We start from the raw sequence: 23661 nt of genomic DNA, 5'->3' as shown, positions 1-23661 counted from the left end.
GAAGGAGCCTCTGTTTTTAACCCTTTGCTATAGGCTGGTGGCCGCCCTGGTTAAGTTGTGTTCTCTCCATGTTCTGCCAACCAGCACCCAGCTGGAGCCTTCCAGGAGCTTCCTCTGAGCAAAGCTGGTGCCTGGCAGAGAGTCAGGGTGGGAGTGGTGTTGGGCTGCATTATTTTATCAGTTAGAATGAAAGAACTGGTAACAGAGGACAGACTCTAGAATTCCCACCTGATCCAGAGGGATGATGACCTACTGAACTATAACCCCATCCCTCCACCCCAACCCTGGGCAGGAGCCATGAGCGCTTCTGGATCCTTCATGGACCACGTGGGCATAAAGAGCCAGAATGACTGTTTAAGATCTTTCCCTCATTTCTATTCTTGGGACTTGTATTCATGTGAGAACCCAAATAACAATCTGTATTTTAGAGGCAGCGGGAGAGGCAATGGCTCAGCCCTTTTGCAAGGTCAGGATCTCTTCTTTGAGAGTATATTTAATAAGGCTGTTTTGGATAAAATGCGTATACATTTACCTATATTTGTTTTACAGGTCGTTTTAAAAGTTCTGGATCCCAGCTTTGAAATTGCAAACCCTTACAGCCCCTACATCCAGGGTATGACTCGCTCTCTCTGTTCGCACCAGCTCCTTTTCTAGAATTCCGGGTGCGGCGTATTCCTCGTCACTGTGGGTCCATAGTTCATGAAGGGGCTGTCATTCTGGGAGGGGCCCTTGACCCGAGGCCACCTAAGTGTGCTTTGCTTTGCTGTTTTCCATTTTCTAGACCTCGTGACATTAACAAATCTGAGGATAAACTTCACCAAACTCCATACCCTGGGGGACACTTTGCTCGGAAGGAGGGAGAATGAGTCCCTGGGGAACTACTACTACGCTCTGTATAAGATGGTGGTGCAGGGCAGCTGTTTTTGCAACGGTCATGCCAGCGAGTGTGGCCCGGCGCAGAAGGTGCGGGGAGACGTGTTCAGCCCTCCCGGGATGGTGAGTTCCTGAGCCATCCCAGAGGGCACCCCGGCCACTCTTACCTTCCCTTCACTGTGCTGCCGCTGGATGTAGATGAGACTCCCTCTGGGGGGTCCACCATCGGAGTGACAGCTCTGCGTGGGCGCAGGTGTCCTTCAGCCTGGCCTGCTGCACCAGCTGGGCGGGGGGCAGGGGGTGGGGAGAGGGGGCAGACTTTGTTTCTCTGGCCAGAGTTTCTTCTAGATTCTGCTACAGATGAATTAATGAGGAGCATTTACCATTTATGATCTCAGGGGAGCCCCATCTTGCTCCCTTTTTGTTTTATTTGGTTTTGGAGGGTCCCACAGAAGTGCCTGTGTGTGTTGGGGGGTCTCTTGTGTGAGAGAGCCTCTGCTCCATGCCGGGGTCTTTGACTAAAATCTGTCACTGCAGAAACGGCCCCTCCAAGTAACATTCTTGGTCCAGGAATAACTGTTCCTAGCCCTGATCTCTCCTGTGCTTGGGACGAGTCTCCAAAGAGGGATGTAGTAGGAGAATTGTGTTTTTATTCCGAGTCCCAAGGGTGTGTCCGCGAAGTAACTGTAAACTGTTAGCCACGATCAGAGAAGGCGGGATGCTTCCTTGTCAGCCACCTCATATTTCACTAGAAATAGAACTTGTCTCTTTGAACTTGGACATACACGGACTTTTGTGGAAAAGCCAAGAGAATCACACCTATTTCTCCAGCTTCTTTCTGTTTTCTAATTCTCTCTTTTCCTTTATGCTCCTCAGCCACCTTGTGCACACACGCGTGCGCGCACACACAGACACACACACACTCCCCATCCTGTCTCTCCTGGTGCGTGGTCTGCCATATGTTGCCTTAAAAGTAGAACTCAGGAATGCCAAAAAATATATTGCATTTCTTAAACTTATTCCAAAATTTAAGAGCTGGTTGAACAAGTAACAAAGGCTAGTCCCGGTTGGTGCTGTCACCAGGAAGGGACCCTAAGTCCCACAGAGGCGCCTGGCCTGCTAGCTCCCTTTCCACGTGACAGACCCCAGCATCCTTCCAGCAAAGCCCGCTTGCCACACCACGCAGGTTCACAGTCGCTGCGTCTGTCAGCACAATACAGATGGCCCGAACTGCGAGAGGTGCAGGGACTTCTTCCACGACGCCCCGTGGAGGCCAGGAACAGGCCACCAGGACAGCACGTGCAGAGGTACACAGGGAATGTTCTCAGCCTGGACCCAGGGTGCTCTGCGCTGCCCAAAGGCCAGTTTAGTCCATTTCAGTGGGGCTGCGGGCGGCAGGGGTGAGGGACTGTCCTCCCGGCTCTGGCTGTGGGATATCCTAACGTCTCCCATGACCTCGCAGAGAAGGATAGCGACTTCTCAAGCCTTCACACCAAACGTGAGCAGTAATTTACACCCTGAAACAATATGCATGTCATGTGGAGGTCATGTGGTCACTTTCCGGAGGAAGGGCAGAGCCATGGACCGGTTGTGTCATTGGGGACAGGGCTGGGCCAGGATCTGGCAAGCCTGGGTTTGGTATGGAGATCCCTACCCTTTTCCTGAATGATCATACATTCCATGAACTGGATCTTTTTTTTTTTTTTTTTTTTTAAGATTTTCTTTATTTATTTGACACAGAGAGCACAAGCAGGGGGAGAAGCAGGCAGAGGGAGAAGGAGAAGCAGACTCCTCTGTGAGCAGGGAGCCAACCTGGAACTTGATCCCAGGACCCTGGGATCATGACCTGAGCTGAAGGCAAATGCTTAATCACTGAGCCACCCAGGCGCCCCCCTCCCACACTGTCCCGTGAACTGGATCTTAAACACATATGTCAGGTGGGATGAGAACAAGGACCAAGTCTGACAGGCTGTTGTATTTTTTGTGAAATATTTAGGCTAGTAAGTTAGAGGGGTTTCTTGTAATGTGTTTGCTGCCTCTGAATTTTGATGAACTTCCATACAAACTTGTAGAGTTTCCCAGACTGGTAGAGGTGGGGGGGTGTAAGGAAGGTGCTGGAAGGTGACATTATCCTCTCTTAATAATGTGCCATCCGGGAGAGTCACACTGAGCCACACCCAGCAAAATGGAGCCTGAGATTTTGCTATTTACAGGGAATCCCCAGCAAGACATACAGCACAGACTCTACCACCAAGACAAAGTCCTTTCCCACTGGTGCTCCAGTTGAGCCCCAGATGGGATGAGAATGACCTACAGCTGCCCTTCGCGCTCTCCTGCTGCCCGCAGAGGTGGAGAAGCAGGCGGGGGCCCAACTCTGACATCTTACCTGAGGGTCCCTGGACCCGCAGAAGATGTGAAATAAAAATTCAAGTTTACAAAGCCTGAGTCAGTAAAAGTGTTCTTTACTGGAAAACAAAAAAATTGCATTCTAGGCCTTCTGGATCACCTTAATGATTGACTTTTGTTTATTTGATATTAAAAGAAAAACAAATATTAAACGTAGGGAGCCCATTTTACAGAGAGCACCAGGAAGATCCTTTGAAGGCCCCTGTTTTCGATTATGTGTACTGGGGATGCCCGAGTGGCTCTGCCCATTCAGGGTCTGCCTTGGGCTCAGGTCTTGATTCCAGGGTCCTGGGATGGAGCCCCCTGTCAGGCTCCCCACACAGCAGCAGGTCTGTCTCCCTCTGTGAATTCTTTTTCTCTCACTCGCTCTCAAATAAATAAAAATCTTAAAAACAAAAACAAAAACAAAAACAAACCCGTGCCTACTTGGTGTGTCTCTAACAAGAGGGGAAGTGGCAGGAGATAGAGGATGGAGGGCACACGGCTGCGGTGATTGGCGCCGACGCAGTCCCGGTGTCCCCCAGACCTTGGGCAATCTCTCATAACCCCCTCCCTCCTCAGCTTGTCACTGCAACAGCCACGCCGACCGCTGTCACTTCGACATGACGGCGTATGTGAGGAGCGGCGGCCGCAGCGGGGGCGTGTGCGAAGACTGCCGCCACAACACCGAGGGGCAGCACTGTGACCGCTGCAGACCCCTCTTCTACAGGGACCCACTCAAGGCCATGTCTGATCCATACGCCTGCATCCGTGAGTCCCCGGCCTTGGGCCCGTCTCTCCCGCGTGTGTGAGCAAAGGCTGACGGAGAGGTCTCCCTTCCAAGCCCCCCCGCTCAGTTTTGCAGCATCCCCAAAGTGCCTGATTTAGGGGCCGGGGGGCTTGCAAAAGCGCCGCAGCACTAAGAACCTTCGTTCTCAGCACGGTTTGGGCTGGATGATCCAGGTCCATGCTGGCAGCCCCGCGGCAGTGGCGGCACTGGTGAGAGAGGAAACCAGCCTGGATTGAGCCGGGAGGGGGAACGTGGTTTTAGAGGATGCTGTGGACACCTGCATGTCCTGGAGGTCAGTGGGGGTCGGGGGAGTAGTTAAACCACAAGGACTCGACTTAACCCTGGCCAGCTGGCTCTACTTAGGATGATTTAACTTGGCCACGTTGCCAAAGCAACAGGCATTCTGTAGAAACTTACTTCGGATTTCGAACTTGGGTCTGTCCCCAGGCTGGCCATAAGGGGATGGCCGTCGCTCCCATGCTGTGGGGGGCGGTGGTGGGCAGCTCCCAGGCAGCACAGCTGGGCAGGAGGGAAACAACCAATAATCCACCCACAGCCATCTGTACGCACACAACCATTCCGTTTTCACTTTCGGCGCAGTATTCTGTAAATTACACAAGACGTTCAACGCTTTATTATACAACAGGCTGTGCGTTGCATGATTTTGCCCAACTGTCAGGCAGTGTAAGTGTTGTCAGCACTGCCAAGGCAGGCTAGACTCAGCTGTGATGTTTGGTAGGTTAGATGTATTAAATGTATTTTCGACTTCAGAAATTTTTGCCTTATGATGGGTTTATCAGAGCCCTGCCTTAAGTCGAGGAAGATCTGTAGTGAAATTGGCTGCAACATTAGTCTGGCCGTAGACCATTCAATTTTGCTGATAAGATGCATAAACTAACATGACCTTTCTCCTCCTCCTCCTCCTCCTCTTCCTCCTTCTTCTTTTTCTTCTCCTTCTTCTTCTCCTTCCTTTACTTTAGAGAGAGAGAAAGAGGGAGCCAAAGCAGGAGAGGGAGAGAGTCTTCAGCAGCCTCCATGCTGAGCGTGGTGCCTGATGCTGGGCTCGGTCTCACGACCCTGAGATCGTGACCTGAGCTGAAACCAAGAGTCAGTGGCTTAACGGACTGAGCCGCCCAGGCACCCCACCTTGCTTCTTTTTTTTTTAATCTTAAAAAATCTTTCATTTTGTCTTAAATCTCCACTTTTAAAAATGGAATATCTTATGCATATACAAATAATAGAGAATAGAGTAATAAGCACCCTTATGCCCACAAGCAGCTGTGTCCAAACATACCTTACCTTTCATCTGCAAGACCTTGATGAACACACCGATGCTGCTCTGGCCCCAGGTGCACACCTGCCCCATTTGCTACTTTCCTGCGGATACACTCACATATTTAGCAAGTATCATTACAGTGCTGGTGTTTCTATTTTTGCGTGTCCTTGTGTACAAACAATATATGTTGGCATGTCTTCAGACTTCAGGTAAATGGTATCACGCTGTATGTATCCTTGATTATTTTGTTCAACATTATATTTTGGAGATTCATCCATATCACATAGCCCTCAGTCTCCAGTTTCAATATCTGTGTGTCGTATCTGCATAGAGCTCGCTCTTCCATAAATATGACTAAATCTATTTGGCCATTTTTCTTTTGATGTTTCAAAAAACACTCTTGTATATGTGGCCCTGTGCACATGCACAAAACCTGTCCCTAAGAGCCATACTGAGAAGGGAATTACTGGACTAGGGTATGAAATTCTTCAAGTCAGTTATATGATAACAACATTATTCCCTAAGTGGGGGTACCAGTTAACACCCACACCAGCCATGTGTGAGTATTATTGCTCTGCATCCTGGCCAGCCCTGGGTTTTGTCCCACTCCAATTTTTGCTAACAAAAAGCTGTCCCATCATTATTTGCATTTAACGTCCCTGCAGGAACGAGACTAGAGCGAGACAAGCCAAGCACTTAGGTCCCAAAGCTTCAGGGAGAACTCTCTGTCTCTCTCTGAGGGACGTAAGCACGGGGTTGACACGTGCCATTTGCACTAACGTGGTAGTGAGCGCCTCGTTGAGTCGCTTGTCTCGCTCCAGTCCCAGCACTGCTGTCTGTCGAATACCGCATGGATAAGTGCTCCAACTTGATTTCCAATATCAAGAGCCAGTTCCTGGGTCTGTCAGTCTCTACTCACAGACTGACAAGAAGCTGGTTACTGTTTTGTGGATGCTGGCAGAAGACATGAAATTTCAAGGGGGAGGGCAAAGGACTTCATGACACAGCAAGCAACAAGATGCTTGTATGGGTATGTGTTCCCCTGTCCCGAGACCCTGAGTCCCATGGGGCCATTCAAAGGATGGCAGGTGGATCCGCATACCTAATGAGTTTATGCCCCAGCCAAGGAACACTAAGCTTGGGGGATTCATGGCTTTTATCGCAAGGGGAAGCATGCCTGTCCTTTGTCCAAGGGAAGAAGTGACCTCATCCCTCAAGGTAGCTTGCTGAAAACACAACCTTGAGAAATGGCCCAGGGGGAAGAGCAGTCAGGACCTCGCGTTGTTGGCACACTCAGCAAAAAATGTTCGTATGTCCAGGCCCAGGGAAGGTTGCCTCTCCCAAGACCCAGAAATCCTCTCTCTTAGGCAGTATCATCAATATTTTGTTTTGCTATATTTGATTTGCTATAAAACCACAACTTCAGACTTTGTATCATCATGATATATAAAATGAAGTCATACACAAAAGTAATTCAAAACTACCTAAATATACAGAACACCCTAGATGTCAGGCTTTAAATCACAGTGTAGAAAAAGCATAAACGAAGGTTTTGTTCAGATTACTTAGTGGAGAAGTTGGGGGATGGGGTAACTGGGTGATGGACATCAAGGAGGGCATGTGATGTGATGAGCAGTGGGTGTTATATAAGACTGATGAATCACAAGCTATACCCCTGAAACTAATAATATAGCATATGTTAATTAATTGAATTTAAATTTTAAAATGCTTTTGAAAAAAGATGACTTAGTAGGTACCTGACTGCATAACATTTTCCCTTACGTGACCTGTTTAAAATTGATACAAAGACATGAATTCTTAGAAAAAATTTCTTTAAATGTCCTACATTTTTTTACCAAAACCTGTAATTCACTCCCCACTGTCTTGCACACGTGCGTGCACGCATCCCCCTCCACACGTATTTTATTGTTTTAAACCCTATTCATTTGTAAAAGAAGAAGAAATTGCTATCTTAGGTGGAATCAGGGGAAAATATAATGTTTTGAAACAGATAATCTAGGGACCTGGAAAGAGATTAGAAGTAACTAAGCCAGAGAGTCACATTCACCAAAGTCTTGTTCCTTAAAAACCACTTCGTGTTGGGACGCTTGGTGGCTCAGTGGGTTAAGCGTCTGCCTTCAGCTCAGGTCATGATCCCAGGATCCTGAATTCAAACCCCCCACCCCAGGTCAGGCTCTCTGCTCAGCGGGGAGTCTGCTTCTCCCTCTCCCCCTCCCCCTGCTTGTGCTCTCTCTCAGTTGCTCTTGCTCACTCTCAAATAAATAAATTCTTAAAAAAAAAAAAAAACTTAGATAGAATTAATGATGTCGCTTCTGAAGGAAACTAAGAAAACTAGTACCCAGATATGAGATTAAGAAGTAGTTCTTTATAAACAAGGAGTTTTTTTTTTAAAAGAAAGACAAATGAGGAGCTTATAAAAACAGCCTTCATGAGACCCCCCACTTTCCCTAAGTACATGTTTATGTGTGGGGGAGTATGAGTGTACAAATGGCATTTATTAAGACTGACCAGCATTCTCATATAAATTTTCTCCAAAATATCCTTGTTTGAGCCTAAATATTTATATGATCAGACTCTAGGCCCAAGATTGGCTAAATTTAAGTCTTCTGTGATTAAAACACAGTCAAATGTGATACAGGAAAAAACACAAAGATTTGGTCGATTCAACCACTGATGATGTGAGTTTGCTGGAGTTAAGCTGTATGATGCCGAGAAATTTTACTGGACTTCTATCCTAAAGGACATGACACAGGGTTATTTCTGTGTAAAGTTACTACCTCCTCACCCACATCCTTTCCCCAAAGGATACTTCTGTACCTAATTACATTATATTCTGGAGCTCAATACTGACCCTTTGGAGTGGCTCCCAAGTAAAGCTGACCTCTTTCCTTTGGGCTACTTCTAAAATGTATCCGGCTTATCCCTTCCTTTCTAGAAGCAAATGTATTTAATTAAAAGAAAATTCTGGTTTTCCCAAACTAAACAGAACTGAATGCTGTTTTTCCATAATAAGATTTTATTACCGGCCACCATCCAATAACAGCTGAAAATTGAAAGAGTCTGTCAGACAATGACGTGTTCCAGCCTCTCCTGGACGCTACCCCTAAAAATGAGGGGCCGCTGCTCTACTGGGCAGCTCTAACTGCCAGAGAGCTCTTCCTTATACTCAAGTCAAACTCTGCGTTTTATTACTTCCCTCTGGAATTATTCATACTCTCAGTATCCCTTTTCATAGCATACTCCCTCCTGTAGTCTTTCAGGTTCCTGCTGAACAGAAAAGAGAGTAGGGGTGGGGTGGTTCTTTTGTTTGCTCCTTGGCTGTAGGTGACTATCTCATTTTGCAGAATCTCTTCGTCCTAGCTTCTGCCCTGCCAGCAGATTTCCAAAGAGAAAACAGTGATATGAACCCTTCTTGCTATTCTCGCCCTTTCTTTCTTGAAGGTGCTCCCTCAAGGATGAATTAAAGGGAATGAGAGCATTTATCTTTATTGTTCGGTGATGGGGAAGGACAGACTTATTTTCTTAACCAGATTTCAGAGATTGGGTAGACAGTTTATGTAATGTTTTTTCTCTTACTTCTCACAACCCTGGATGATATATATGCGTGTCTGTGTATCTGTATTTGCATATTTGTGTATATAGATCTATATTTGTGTATTACATTATAGCGTCCCATGCTTACTTGCCTCTGGACTTCATGCTCACCGTTGGAGTCTTATTGTCTTCTTTTAATCTTTCTTTCATTGAGGTGAAACTGACATGATATAAAATTAACCATTTTAAAATGTACAACTCGGCGCAAAGTTTTATGATCATCATCTCTAGCTAGCTCCAAAACCTTTACATCACCCCCCAAACTAATCAATGTACTCTTCACATCCAGTTTTCATAATATGTCTTCCTCTGATCCTCTTACTTGAGAATCACTTAAAAGCCGTTAAAAAAAAAATTATATATATATACACACACACACATTTGTTCAGCATTTTCCAAAGCCTGAAATCTGGGAGACATATCTGAATAGCCCTCACCCACTAGTCTAGTTGTTTAAACGTATTTAATTATTTAAACAAAATAAAATAGTTGTAACATGACTAAAATGCTATGTTTATATCTCAGGTTTCCCACAATTTGCAATTAACTAAAAGACTGCGTGTCTGTGTCCCCAGCCTGTGAATGTGACCCGGACGGGACCTTATCGGGTGGCATGTGTGTGAGTCAGTCTGATCCTGCTTTGGGGACTGTGGCCGGCCAGTGCTTGTGCAAAGAAAACGTGGAAGGAGCCAAGTGTGACCGGTGCAAGCCCAACCACCACGGGCTGAACGCGACCGACCCCATGGGCTGTCAGCGTAAGTCAGCAGCGACAGTCTAACAGCCAGATGTGTTTTAAAGCTTGGGGCTGTCTCTGTCAACCCTAAAATTTGGTCATTGTAAACACTGAAGGTATTGCCTGCCTCTGGGTTTTCTAAAGCGATGCAACCATCCCCCCCCCCCCAAAAAAACCCAAAAAAACCCTCCCACAGATTTTAGTAGATTGATTTTTCTCTTGGTGGTGAGCTGAGGTTATCATAAGGGACCAGCAGGGGGCGCTCACATTACCCCACTGGGGCCAAACATGGGAAAATGCCAAGAAATTCAGAGCCAAGTTGTGAAACCTTTAGAAAAATGGTCTGACTTGGACTCTCTTATACAGATTCATTAAATTACATTATGCATTTGTGTATATATTGATAACTTCTTAAGCAATCTTCAAGTGATGGTTTCTTTTCTTTTTCCTTTTTTTAAAATTACTTCTCCCCTTTCGTCTCATACCCCTCCTGGACTTGGTCCTTTATTCTCTGGCAAAGAAAAAAAGAGCTAAGGGAGAGGTTGCAGGGAAACAAGAAGAACCTCAGAGTTTTCTGGGGCCAAATGGAAGACCCTTGGCCCTGGGATCACAGAAATTTAGAGCTGCCTGAGGTCTCCTAAAACTGCAGATTCCCCCGGGAATCCTGGGGAAATAATTTCCCTTTGGTCACAGCATCATGTTCTGTATTTTTGCCCATTTGAGGAACTGTAGATTATTTACATGTTTAGAGAGCAACATGCAGAAACCTACCTTCTGGAGTTGAATGGCAACATTAAATTCCAAGAGAGTGAATTATATAGTCAAGCCAATTCCCATCACACCCGAGTGTTTCCCTGGTTCAGTATTGACCTGATGCCCTCCCAGAATAGGACAAATATTGTGTGCTTTTTTTTTTCTTTTGTAACAGCTTCAGTGAGCTATAATTCACGTACCATACAATCCACTCTTTGAAGTACAATTCGTGATTTCTAGCTTATTCAGAGTTGTATAGCTACCACCAGAGTCAATTTCAGAACATTTGCATTACCGCCGAAAGAAACCCTATACGCTACGTCTGGCTATCTACCCAAAAGCTTGGAGAGATGTGTGCGCTTATGTTCTTAGCAGCATTGTTCACAATAGCCCAAAAGTAGACACGATCCAAGTGTCCATCCGTGGATGAGTGGGCAAACATAGTGTGGCATATACGTACAACAGAATATTCATGAGCCTTTAAAAGGGAGTCTGATACGTGCAGCAGCATGGATGAACCTTGGGGAGGTTAGGCTCAGTGAAATAAACCAGTCCCAAAAGGTCAGCTACTGTATGATCAGTCCACTTCCACAAGGTACCTAGGGCAGCTAAGTCCATGGAAACACAAAGTAGTGGTTGCCAAGGGCTTGGGGGAGGGAAGAAGGGGTGGAGATGGTATTTCATGGGCATCGAGTTCTGGAGATCGGATGCACAACAGTGTGGGTGTATTTAAAAATTTTAGATGATGGGACGCCTGGGTGGCTCAGTTGGTTAAGCGGCTGCCTTCGGCTCAGGTCATGATCCCGGCGTCCTGGGATCGAGTCCCACATCGGGCTCCTTGCTTGGCAGGGAGCCTGCTTCTCCCTCTGCCTCTGCCTGCCACTTTGTCTGCCTGTGCTTGCTCTTGCTTCTCTCTCTATGACAAATAAATAAAATAAAATCTTTAAAAAAAAAAATTTTAGATGAAATGTATTTTGCCATAAGAAAAGAAAAGCCCCTTGACTAACTACCACCCCCCACCCCCCTTTCCCCCAGCCCTGGGCAACCTGTCTCTGTAGATTTGCCCAGTGTGGGCATTTCATTTCATGCAAATGAAATGATCCAATATGCGGTCCTTTGTGGCCAGCTTCTTTCACTTAGCATCATGTTTTCAAGGTTCGTCCACGTTGCAGTGTGTGTCCATGTTTCATTCCTTTTTATGGCGGAGCAATATTCCGTTGTGTGGAGAGTCCACATATGACCTATTCATTCAGCATCATCCGATGGACATTTGGGTTGTTTCCACAAACAGTGGATTTTTCCTGCAGGGGAAATGTATATCTTGCTCTGGTAGCAAATTTCTTAGCCTTTACAACATAGGCAGGACTCAAGGATGCCTCTGCGTGGCAGAGACAGAGGAGAGAGACAATTAAAAGAGAAGGTAACTAGGCAGTAAGAAGAGAGGGAAGAGAAAGACATTAGATGCAACAGCCACAGAAGGAGCCACGGTAACGACCAGGACCCTCAGAAACCCTTGCCTGCCTCAAGCAATCTGACCCCACCCCCAGCATCACTAGGGTTACTGTGCCACCTGGCCCTGCTCGCACAGCTTCTTTTCCTTTGTCTCCTAAGTGTCGTCCTGCAAAACCGCACGGGGTTCTCTGCAAGCATCTGGCCCTGGCTTTCCTATGTGGGGGTGCACGCACCACAGTGATCGTGCAACAAGACGATACACTAGGCAGGCTGGCTGTTCTCTTCTTGGGGCCATGCATTGGGCTCACTGTGAGCTCTTCAGGACAAGAATGGGGTCACAAAAACGAGAATAATTGTGTTTGCCATGTTTTCAGCCTGTGACTGTAACCCCTTTGGGAGTCTTCCCCTCTCAGCCTGCGATGTGGACACGGGGCAGTGCTTATGCCAGACGTTTGCCACAGGACCACACTGTGAAGAATGCACCGTATGTATTTGCCTAGGATTTGCCTTGTATGTTTCCCTTGTATGTTCCCTTGTATGTATGGGATTTCTACTGCCATTGCCCAGAAGAGACCTGGCCTTGTTAATTGCTTTCTTTGTCCTGATGTATTTCAGACTTCCCTGGGAACAGTTGTTTAAGCTACAGAAACCAGCAAATAGTAGAGTTTTCTATAATTCTTCCCGAGAGAGCCAGTTGTTAAACACTCACCGGCACACCAACTTTTACCACCCAGGCACCGATGCTAGAAGTGTTATGCGCTGTTCTTCTGAAAGCGCCAAGCAGGATAGACTGTGACAATTGATCTGCTCCCTTCTCTCAGCCCGCCAGATCATGGAGCCTTTTCTTCTGTCTCTCGCATACAGTTCCCTTTACCACCCCTACCCACTCCTTGCCTAAAAATATTTTGGACGAGCTCGTTTCAAAAAAAATAAAAACCCCAAACCACAGGTTTACATGGGCTGGAGATTCCTGTGGGAAACAAACTCCTGGATTTTTCACAGACTCCTCTAAACATATGAGCACATATGTCTAAAGTTAGTAAAAGAAAACCTATTTTTACGCCGTAAGAAATGTGTCATGCAGTTAGGGAGTTCAAATCCAACTCGTCCCTTTGTTCTCCAATCTTGGCAGCCCACCATGACATTTTAGAAAGAAAAAAAAGTTTAACCTAATAAAAGAACAGTGACCTTGATGTGTCTGAAGAAATGCAGCTGATAAATAAGAAACATATGCCTATTACAACATAGTTTTGTGCTAATATTTTAAGTCATTTTACTGAAAACATAGGAGGATGGGGCACAGGAGGTGGGGAAAGAAATCCAGGAAGCACGTGCGAAGCAGGAACTCTCTAAGACAGGGCAGGTGACCTAGAAATTATGAACCAAGGTGGGCCGGGCCAACTGCGTGGCCATGTGGGGACAAGACAGAGAAGGAAACAGGAAAATAACTGGGCAGGTCCACCCCACGGAGGCTTATCCATGGTGGCTGAGCCCACGCCTCCAGCAGGGGCCCCCTTCCTCCTGTGTCCGGTGGCGCCCAGGCCTCCTGACCTGCGCCAGGCCCCCTCTCCCCTCACCTGCTCCCCATCGCCCGCTCCCCATCCCCCACGCCAGCATGCCTGGACCAGGGGAGTTTTCACAACCACATCCTGAGTAAGGCCGGTCATGGCACGTTGTTTTTGCCTGAACTGACGTTTAGTTTTGGCAAGAATATCAAGAGTCCTGTCCTGTGTTTTGTAACAAGTTATGTCAACTTCTAATGTTTAAAATAAATCTTTTTTTTAGTAAAATCAGGCATAAAATTGTACCAAGCTAATGAAAAAAAAAAGGTATATCGATACTACCTGTTATTAATTTTTTCTGAGCATGTTAACTGGAGATCTGAGGGGGAAGTTTGTGTTTTTTTTATTTGAGCATTTAATAGTAAATGTTATCAGATTTAAGAACTGGTTGTTTGTATCTCACCAGCTGCTTATATTTAATAAAGGTCAAGATGTTGCAATGATGAAAAAAAGTCTCGAACAGAGCTGACTCTCTCACATAAAGTTTACTGTGCCAAAATGACTTATTTATAAACAAGTGAGCCTACTGAACTATGATATTCAACTAAGATCTCAAAAGCAGCTTGATTGAATTTTTTTTTATCCCCAAACATTTTGGGGGTGTAGAGGTAAAAATCCCCAATGATTCTGTGGTAAGGGAACCTATTGGTTTTACAAAAGCAGTTGCGAATCAGCTAAAGCCCTTCTCCCCAGACTGGTCTGAAATTGGTACTGCTAGAAGACCCCATGGTTTCCACCACATCTGAGCTCGGAGTCATCCGCAGACAACCCACCTGTCCCCCTCCTTTTGAGTCCCAGAAATGAAAGATACGTGTCCTCCAAGATCATTACCAAGTGTGCAGGCAAGAGAGGCTGGGTGATTGTCCAGGCCGTGTGGCTGTTTGACGTGAGTCAACAGTCTTGGACTGGTTTTAATATTACACTTCAGATAGAATCGGCTGAGCATTTTCTCCTTGTAGGCTGGATACTGGGGACTGGAAGATGACCTCCACGGCTGTTCTCCCTGTGACTGCGACATTGGAGGTGCTTATTCCAACGTGTAAGTCAAATGAACGGCAGTGTTCTGTGCCTACAGTCCTCGCTCACATTTCCACGTAAAAGCATATTTTATCCCGATTTGCTCATAGTCATCAGGGATGGACTTTATTCCTTGACAAGCAGAGGGCGTTAAAGGCGATGATCCTGAAGCATGTGCTACAGCCCAGTTGATTTATTTTGCTTGAAATATTCTTAAGGAAGAGGGAACCAGTTGTACCCCTGGGTATCCTGGGGGTGGAAGGATGGATGCCTTGTGCGACTTGACCTGCCTAAAACACCAGCTTTTTGCCACCCTGTAAAGAGAGGTCCTACACTCCTTTTTGCAGTCTTTAGCGTAGAATCAGAGGAAAGAAGTGGCTACTTGGGTTTTGTGGATCTGGATTGGCTTTTCAAGACCAGACACATGGACCCCATGGCCTCCTAACTTCCTTGTCAAGATGGATTGATCGATTCAAAGAGTGGGTCCAAATTCAGAGGGCTTTGAGCTCAGCACCCCCGTCTTCATTTTATACCTGCCCGCTCCCCCCGCAACATTTGTGCCTGATGGATTTGGTCTTCCCCAGGTGCTCCCCCAAGGATGGACAGTGTGAATGCCGCCCGCACGTCACCGGCCGCCGCTGCACGGAACCGGCCCCCGGCTACTTCTTTGCTCCTTTGAATTTCTATCTCTATGAGGCAGAGGAGGCCACCCCACTGGAAGGACGTGCACCTCTGGTTCGTATTTCATCTAGTCTCCTTACAGATTTGATCTGATGGCATGTCAGTCCATACATCAAACACACCCTTGAGATCAAGGGTAAGGTCGAAAAGAATGGTTTTGCCCACAGATGCAGATCGGAGTAGAGTTGAATTTATCACAGAACTGCAGATTATAGAAATTCTTGAGGGCAGAGTCTGCATTTTATTTAATCTCCGTAGTCCAGTTCTAGTACAGAGCCTGGCATGTAAGTGGGAATTGGATTAAGCTGTGATTTCAATTTTGCTCTTTCGATGTGCCCATCAGATAGGACATGTTTATTGAGCATCTACTTGTCTGCCTTCCCCATGGCACTATAGACCATGAGCAGGAAGGATGGAAGTGCATCGCATTCACCACCATTGCCCTAGTGCCGACCACAGTTCCTGACCCATGGTAGGAACATCACAGACTCTGTAATGAATGAATGAGTAAGGTGCCTAACAGACGAGGACGCTGTGCTCTGCTCTCCTGAAGCCAGTCTCAGCTTAGCAGTTCTCGCTGAAGGCAGCCATGTTCACTGGAGTGTGTGATTGCAAATGTCCCTTGACATGCTACCTCGTTTCCTACAAGTCCCAGGCCTGTGGGGTCTTTTCCCTAAACATACTTTTCTAAAAGTCTCATTAGAGGAGCTGACACACACATATGTGGAATGATTAGAGAAAATACCAGTTAGACTCCTGTGACATTCCCAAGCACGTGACACCAGCCACAGGCAGGCAGGAATGTGACAAGGGAAAAGGTAATGTGAGGTGAAGGTCTCAAGGAGAGAAAGCATGTGAAGGTCGGTCTGGAAGAGGGGATTTGGAGGGGAAACGGGAACTCCTCCAGGTTCCAGCGATGAAGCCATTTCTTGCTATCTCTTCTTTATCTGGACACTGTTGGTGGGAGGGATGAAAATGACCCTTAGGAGGCTTGGAATATTCCCTTTTACTGACTGGAATTGGGGTAGGGGACAGGAGGCTTTTACTGTCCCTACTTAGACTTACAGCTGTGGTGGGGGGAATAAAGCGAAACAATTCTATGTCCGCATTCTTCGCAGGTTTTTAATTTTGTCTTTATGATGGTGACTGGAAAAAAAAAAAAAAAACCTTTGGGAAAGGAATATTGGTATTTATAGTTAGGTTGTAACTATTGTAAAGTAATAGAAAATATGTATTAGTCCCTACCCCTGATTCTTGGTACAGAGCTCCGAACACCCATGTAATTTCTTGAGTGACAGGAGCGCTAGAATACCTTTTGTTCTAATATTTGGTCTTTGACCAAAATATTAGAAGGCTCCTGATGAAGGGCTCCTAAATCCTTTGGAATTTCCTGGATGATAGGAGTGTCCTTTGTTCCAATCAGGTGACTTGATGGGCTTCTGGATAGGGGTTGGCCACCAGAGAAGAACCAGCCACGATTAGGAGCTGGGAATCTTCAGCCCCACCCCTCACCCATTCTCTGGGAAGGGGAGAGGGACTAGAGATGGAGTTAATGATTGATCATGCCTATGTGATAAAGCTTCCATAAAAATCTCCAAAGTATTGTGTTCAGAGGTGTCCAGGTTGGTGAGCACATCCATGTGCCAGGGGGCTGGTGCACCCCGACTGCAGGGCCCAAAGCGTCTGCTTCCAGAACCTCCCAGTCCGGTCCTTGCTCTGTGTATCTCTTCCTCTGGCTGTTTATCTGTATCCTTTATAGGATCCTTTATTGTATGATAAACTGCGAACGTAAGTGTTCCCCTGAGTTTTGTTAGCGACTCTAGCAAATTATCAAGCTCTTGTGGCTGGGGGGGTGGGGTGTCATGGGAATTCCACTTTATAGCTGGTTGGTCAGAAGTCCCAGGAACAACCTGGCTTTTTTGCCGGCTTCTGAAGGAGGGTGGGGCAGTCTAATGGGACCGAGACCTTAACCTGTGGCATCTGACGCTGCATCCAGGGAGATGGTGTCAGGACTGAAAGAAATTATAGGACACCCACCTGGGGTCAGAGACTTGGTGGGTGTGGGAATAAACCCGCACATCGGTGTCAGAAGCATTGTGAACGTGGTAACTAACAGTGAAACAGTAGAAGGGACACATAGTGGTATCTTTCCCACACTACTATAAATACAATCGTTCCCATTGTTTCAGATAAGAAAACACAAAGCAGATGTAATTATCTAGTATAGACGGACTGATACTGACCATTCATTCCCTGTGCACCATGTGGCGGGTGCCAGCAATCCATTAAATAGGATCATAACCTGTGGGGATGTAGCTCTGAACTGAGACTAGCATTTGATGTGAAGACTTACTCCTCTCTCCATGGCTTTAAGGAAATTAAAAAAAAAAAAAATCAAGGCTATGAAACAGGCTTAAAGAGCCAGAAAGATTGCTTGAAGAGTTAGAAAGTCCTATGTAAGACAACGGAAAGTAAATTCATGGTGGAACTGATGTTAAGGGTTTAAAAAATCGCATCATGAATAATTTCCTTTTCACTGAAAACATGATCGATAATTATGGCAGAAAGGATTTAAGTTAGATAGGAATAATTTGTGCACTCATATAACAATTACGCATTGTGTGCTTACTATGCCCTTGCTGTTGTGACTAAGAAAACTTCCATGGGCCCCTGGCTGGCTCGGTTGGTAGAGCACGCAACTCTTGAGTAGGAGTAGAGTTCACTTTAAAAAAAAGTAAAAAAGTAAAAAAGTTTACTTTAAAAAATTTTTTTAAAAACCCCACAAATTGGGGTGCCTGGGTGGCTCAGTGGGTTAAAAGGGGTTAAAAAAGTGGGTTAAAGCCGCTGCCTTCAGCTCAGGTCATGATCCCAGGGTCCTGGGATGGAGCCCTGCATCGGGCTCTCTGCTCAGTGGGGAGCCTGCTTCCTCCTCTCTCTCTGCCTTTCTCACTGCCTACTTGTGATCTCTGTCTGTCAAATAAATAAATAAAATCTTAAAAAACAAACAAAACAAAAAACCCACAATTTTCCATTTCGTTAGTGCCTTGCACTTTGAGCTTCACATGCATTATCTAATTTAATTTTCCAAACAACCTAAGTGTGGGCATCTTTAATTTCCAGGCAGCTTCTCATATGATGAGGAGAGTGTTGCTTCGTGCAATGTGTTACAATTTCAGAGTGAGTGATCCTTTATGAGCAGGTCTAATGCACAGGTAGAATAATATGGGCTGAGACTTGAGAACAAGAAACGTTTCAGTTGGTGGCCTTGGTGAAAAGTTGTAAGTAATGGCTCACAGGAGAGACAGGGCAGGGGCGTTCATGGAACAGGAAGTTTGTACAGGGAAGAAGTATTGGAAAAGAACATTAGATTCTCTTATTAGAGAAACTGTATTTTATTCTCTGGGCAATGAGAACTCACTGAAGCTTTCTGAGCAAGGGACTGCCCTGAGGAAGACTGTCCTCAGTCTTCCTGTCAGTGCCGTCTCCTACAAGTGGGGCCTGGGATGGAGGGAGGGTGGACTGCAGTAGTCCGACAGGAAGAAGGAAGGGTTAATAGGTAGCAGAGAGAAGAGAAAGGATGATGGACACATGAAAGGGTGTGACTCCAAGTCCACAACTTACAAATAGTTGTTTAAACACTCTGGGGAACTAAAAATGATGATTAACTTTCTTGTTGGGTCTTCAAACGGTATGTGTGTGTGTATGTGTGTGTGTGTGTATCTGAACTTATCCAGGCTGCTGTAACAAAATCACCATAGACTCGGTGGCTTATAAACAACATAAATTTACTTCTCCCAGTCCTAGAAGCTGGGAAGTCCAAGAGCAGAGCTCCAGCAGATTTGTGTCTGGCAAGAGCCCGCTTCCTAGTTCTTTTTCCACCATCTTCTTACTGAGTCTTTGCACAGTAGAAGTCACAAAGGAGTTCTCTGGGGTTCCTTTCATAAGGGCACTAATCCTCTTCATGAGGATATGCTCTCATGACCCAAGCACCTTGCAAAGGCCCCCCCTTTAAATACCATTGCCTTGGGGAATAGGCTTCTACATATGGATGCTGCAGGGACACAAATATTCAGTTGATGGTAACATCCTTGCAACTCAAAATGTCATCTATAGACCAACAAGGTTGGCATGACCTGTGAGTTCACTGCATTTGGAGAAGCTTAAGCCTCACCCCACACCTACTCAATCATATCTTTGTGTTAACAGAGAACTAGGTGATTCATAGACAGTTTGGGAAACACTGGTCTGTTTTCTTATAGAAATGATTTGTGGTCACAAAAAGTTAATATTGATTGAATTTAACATAGTATAAAATTTAATACAGTATAATATAAGGCTAATTCTATAATATACTGTCTGTATGAAATTAATAAAATAGTCTCTAATTTTGTGTTACATGATGAACTCAATTGGTGAGGGGAAAACAAAACAAAACAAAACAAAAAATAACAAAGAAGAGGACAAATTGACATAATCCAGTGTAGCCTGTCCAAGGGTCCTCATCACAGAGGTCAGGCAGCTGGTCAGAGTGTGGCTGAGAATCAGAGCAGTAAACACTGGAGTAAGAGAGTTCCGGAAGCAGGCCACAGTTGAGCCTAGGACTGCACGCTCAAGACAACCAACCAGGGAACCTGTGAAATTAAAAATCTTGGTAGTAACACCAACAACGAAACATCAGCCAAGGAAACATGCATGTCCAGAGCCCAGCAGCAATCTGGAACGGAGCCACTGGAGATTCTGACTGGGGTCACCCTGAGGACATGTAGCAAAGAGAAGGCCACGAGGCCAGGGTCTTAAGGAACCCCAGAGCGGGATGAATGCTGTTCCTCTGCTTCAGTTTTGCTGTGGGGATTTGGCTCTCCGGCTCAAACCTCTCATGGGAACCCAAAAGGCCAAATCCCACAAACTGTGAGAACTGCCAGGAATGGGTCTAGGGAGTGGCCAGAGAGACAATAAGCTAATGAGTCTGAGTCTTGCCGCCAGGCCTGTTGTGGACTTTCTACAACTTTCTTCCTGAGATTTCACATTAAGACAGCATTTGTGCTTTTTTTTTTTTTCACACCGTAGAACTAATAGATATAAGAATAAATGTTTCCCCAGTCTCGAATGTCAATGGGACACAGCATCCTTTAAAAAGAAAACCCAACACGTGCTCATCAGACGACCAAAAATTTCCCATGTTCGCAGAGGAACAGAAAAGTATCAACTGCCTCATGGCTCCTTCCTGAAACTATGAAATGAGAATCAGGATTACCTTCAGGCTATCGGTTAATCGGAAACTCTCACCCTGCAGTATAATGGGAACTTTTGCCAGTTGCTTACCCTGTCGTTTCTTTTCTTGTTAAGGTATCGGCAACAGTGCTGCCTACATGTGATGTGTATTTCCAGCAACAAGGGAGCGATTTCACAGTTGACAAGGGCCATATAATACTGAAGAACAATCAGAAGCAGAGTGTGCCTGCTGACGAGCGGAGTGAGGTAATCCACTTCTTCATGGCTGTTGTCTGTCCTGCTGTTGAGCGAACAAGGAACCGTGCTCAGAACCAGGTGGGGCCCGGCTAAGTGCTCAGGCCTCGTGAGCTCCTCATATCCTCCAGGAGGGGACGGACGAAAGGAGGACCCCAGCTCAAAGTAATTAGAGCCTCTGGGCCACACTTCAGTAGCTTTATTTCTTTCAAGACAGAAGTTTCTGGAAAGCTGGATTCTGGAGTCAGAGAGTCAGGCATTGCATAATTTCTTGTCATTTTAGTAAGGAAAGGTATGGTGCTGAGGAATAGTTCCCCCCTCTTTGGAGGGTAAAGGACATGGGGATATCCCTGGGGCTGGTGCATGGCTGTGCCCTGGAATCTGAGGCCATGGGATGTGGCCAGGGCATCCATCCCGCACTCCACAGGACCCCCCTCCAATGGCTTCAGAAGGCTGGAGGAGACCTGAGGACTTTGTAGCCATCCCACTATATTAGCGGAAGTTGGGGGTGCTTGAGACCCAATCATTCATTCATTCATTCATACCCTGGGATCTTTGCTTACTGAACATTCCCGTGTGCGTGTGCACAAGTGCACGTGTTGGAAAGCAAGTGAAATCAGCCGCTGGCTGTCTTGTTCATGAGGCTAGCACCTGAGGCAGTTCCTTACAGATAAGAGGGATTGAAATGCTTGGATCCATAACAAAACTATGTAGACGTGAAGCCTGCGCTTTAGATTGTTGTTGTAGACATGAGCCATGTACACAAACAGCTAATGGTGGCGGGGTGGAGGGAGCATCAGAGAAGAGGTGCCCATAACGTGATAGGGACTCAGGATTAAAGGGAGCCCCCTCCAGCCGAGAGGAGCAGAGAAGGCTTCCTGGCCGGGGCTCTTCCTCCTGGGTCCACGCACACCAGTATGGCGGTCTCGCTCTTTCTCTTGTTTCTGTTCCCACACCACATGCCCATGGAGCCTTCTCTGACTCTCTGCACTTCTCATTCTAAGTCCATCTGAAAGAAGAGAGTGGGAAACAGTGACTCCTCCCCTCCCCTGAAATGACCACCTCTGTATGACTGATTTGTAAAACTTCTCCTCATCCCTGAAGACCCAACACAGATCTATCCTCCTCTGACATTGCCTACCATGTCCCGCCATGGGACACAGTTCCCACTGGACACAGTTCCTTGTTTCTGTCTCTGGGGTCCCGTAGATCAGTCATTTTAAAACTGGAAGCTCCGTCTATTAGTAAGTGGGTTATGAAATCAATTGGCTGGGCCAGCTTGGTGCAACAGAAGAATACAAAACAAGGGCCTACTTTTGTGTGAAAATTTTATTTCTGTTTTCTATACATGTGGACATGGGGACTGAGTTGCTGTCTTGGGTTGGGTCCCCCAGAAACAGAGATTAGGATGTGCATGCATTACTGGGGGACACTCATCAGGAGACGCCTGTAGGGGAGCAAGGACAGGAAGCTGGGGAGGAGAAAGCAAGGCAAGGACGAGTCTAGGATAGAGTCTAGCCTTGGCCTGGACCCGCGTGAGGTTGGAAGCGGCACAACAGAATTGTCCCCCATTGAGGCCAAATGGCAGGCGAGTGGTGTCCATCGGTCGGCCGTGGTTGAGGCCATGGTTCAGGCCTGCCAGCGCAGATTCAGACGACCTCTCCATGGAGGGGGCTCCCATCCAAGAGCAGTTCTCAAGAGGAGGGAGCAGTGCGAGACAGCAGCCAGCAGTCACAGCTGCTGTGGCTTGAGAGGGAGGCCCTGCGAGGGGCAGTGCTCAGATCCCTGAGCAGAGCCCTGTGTTCAGAAATCCGGGGAAAAGAACACTGAAGGTGCTGAAATATCTAGCTTCTTAGTTTCTTCCGTAGTCTTTCTCTCGTGACTTGTTAGTGATTTTTTATTTGCTGTTTAATGTCGTTTGAGGAAAAGAAATACGTAGAAGTTAAATTATTAGCCTGAATTGTACCATTCATCTTTGTGTCGTGCAATGCCAGTTTCCACTGCAAACATGAGAGCATTTGGCTCCTGTGTAGGCCCTGAGATTGCAAGTTTGTGGTCACATATGCATCTCTAGCTTGTTCTTTCCAGAACAATGGAAGGCTGCACAAAACCAACTCAACTTAGTTTTCATTTCACTTCTCAGTTTGTGTCGTACCGACACTCCCTACATTCAGCGTGCTGATGAGTAAGGCAGGACTGCGAGATGGGCACCCAGGAGTCACCTTATCTTTTATTCCTTCTAATCATCCTTCCTTGTAGGCTGCTGGCTGATACGGGGAAGCCACATGAATAATGGCTTTCTTCGAATGCCTTTGCCTTCTTTCTGTTTCAAAGCAAGCTCTGGTTGGAACGGAAAGCCTGGCTTCTTGGAGCTGTCAGCACCCTGCTTACTCAGTCATAAATGTAACACATTTGCCTTGTACGCACTCTTAGTCTTACCGAACACATGCACATAGTAGGTCCACTTGAATGCTATGCTCACTGGCATCGTGTGAGCTCTTTGCAAATGGGAGCAAGCAAGCACATAGTGGGCACATCTCTTCCGCTCAGATGTGCCCTCCATTATCCCAAGAGACTTCCTTCACAAACAACTTCAAAGATAAAATTATGATTTCAAGATGGTGACAGCAGAGCAGGAAACCAAACCCTGGGCCCTTTGGAGCATGGGACCCTCTGCAAGTACACACATTGCATGCCCATGAAGCCGATCGTGCTCATTTGTTTCTTCCATTGAGTTCCTTCCATGCAAGCTTGGGTTCCCCAGGATTCTCATGGGTCACTGTTTCCAGGAAGATTTACAAAAGGAGACTAGTGGGACAAACTGTAGCCCTCAGCTATGACAGTTGGTCCCAAGGTTGTAACTGATACTCTCTATCTTCCGCCCTTCTTGCCACCCATTCTAGAGTCCCCTCATCCTCAACTAGCACGTCTGTTGGGGTAGGATGACCTAGACCCTCATCCCTCCAGGGTCTGAGCCTCTGGTTTCCATAGTCTCATCAGGCTACACATAGGGCAGTGCCAGGGGTGTCTTAGTTGGGCCACCTCAGTGCCATGGATA

General features: G+C 46.4%; 1 protein-coding gene across 4 annotated transcripts in view; it reads left to right on the top strand.

Moving 5' to 3' along the window:
* The window catches only part of LAMB4 (laminin subunit beta 4), a 97599-nt gene that overhangs the window by 20456 nt on the left and 53482 nt on the right, over nt 1-23661 (top strand). For all 4 annotated transcript variants that reach the window (XR_004277116.1, XM_032306026.1, XM_032306027.1 and 1 more), the window contains 9 exons: nt 550-613; nt 782-996; nt 2060-2180; nt 3841-4029; nt 9515-9694; nt 12252-12361; nt 14399-14478; nt 15041-15191; nt 20484-20615. Coding sequence is in view for 3 of the 4 variants with exons in the window: in XM_032306026.1 (XP_032161917.1) it covers nt 550-613; nt 782-996; nt 2060-2180; nt 3841-4029; nt 9515-9694; nt 12252-12361; nt 14399-14478; nt 15041-15191; nt 20484-20615 (1242 nt within the window). In the remaining variant the exon portion in view is untranslated. The remainder of the gene's footprint in view (nt 1-549; nt 614-781; nt 997-2059; nt 2181-3840; nt 4030-9514; nt 9695-12251; nt 12362-14398; nt 14479-15040; nt 15192-20483; nt 20616-23661) is intronic.

This window comes from Mustela erminea, chromosome 11 (genome assembly GCF_009829155.1).
Source record: "Mustela erminea isolate mMusErm1 chromosome 11, mMusErm1.Pri, whole genome shotgun sequence".
Classification (NCBI taxonomy): domain Eukaryota; kingdom Metazoa; phylum Chordata; class Mammalia; order Carnivora; family Mustelidae; genus Mustela; species Mustela erminea.
This window is presented reverse-complemented; position numbering and strand designations above follow the sequence as displayed.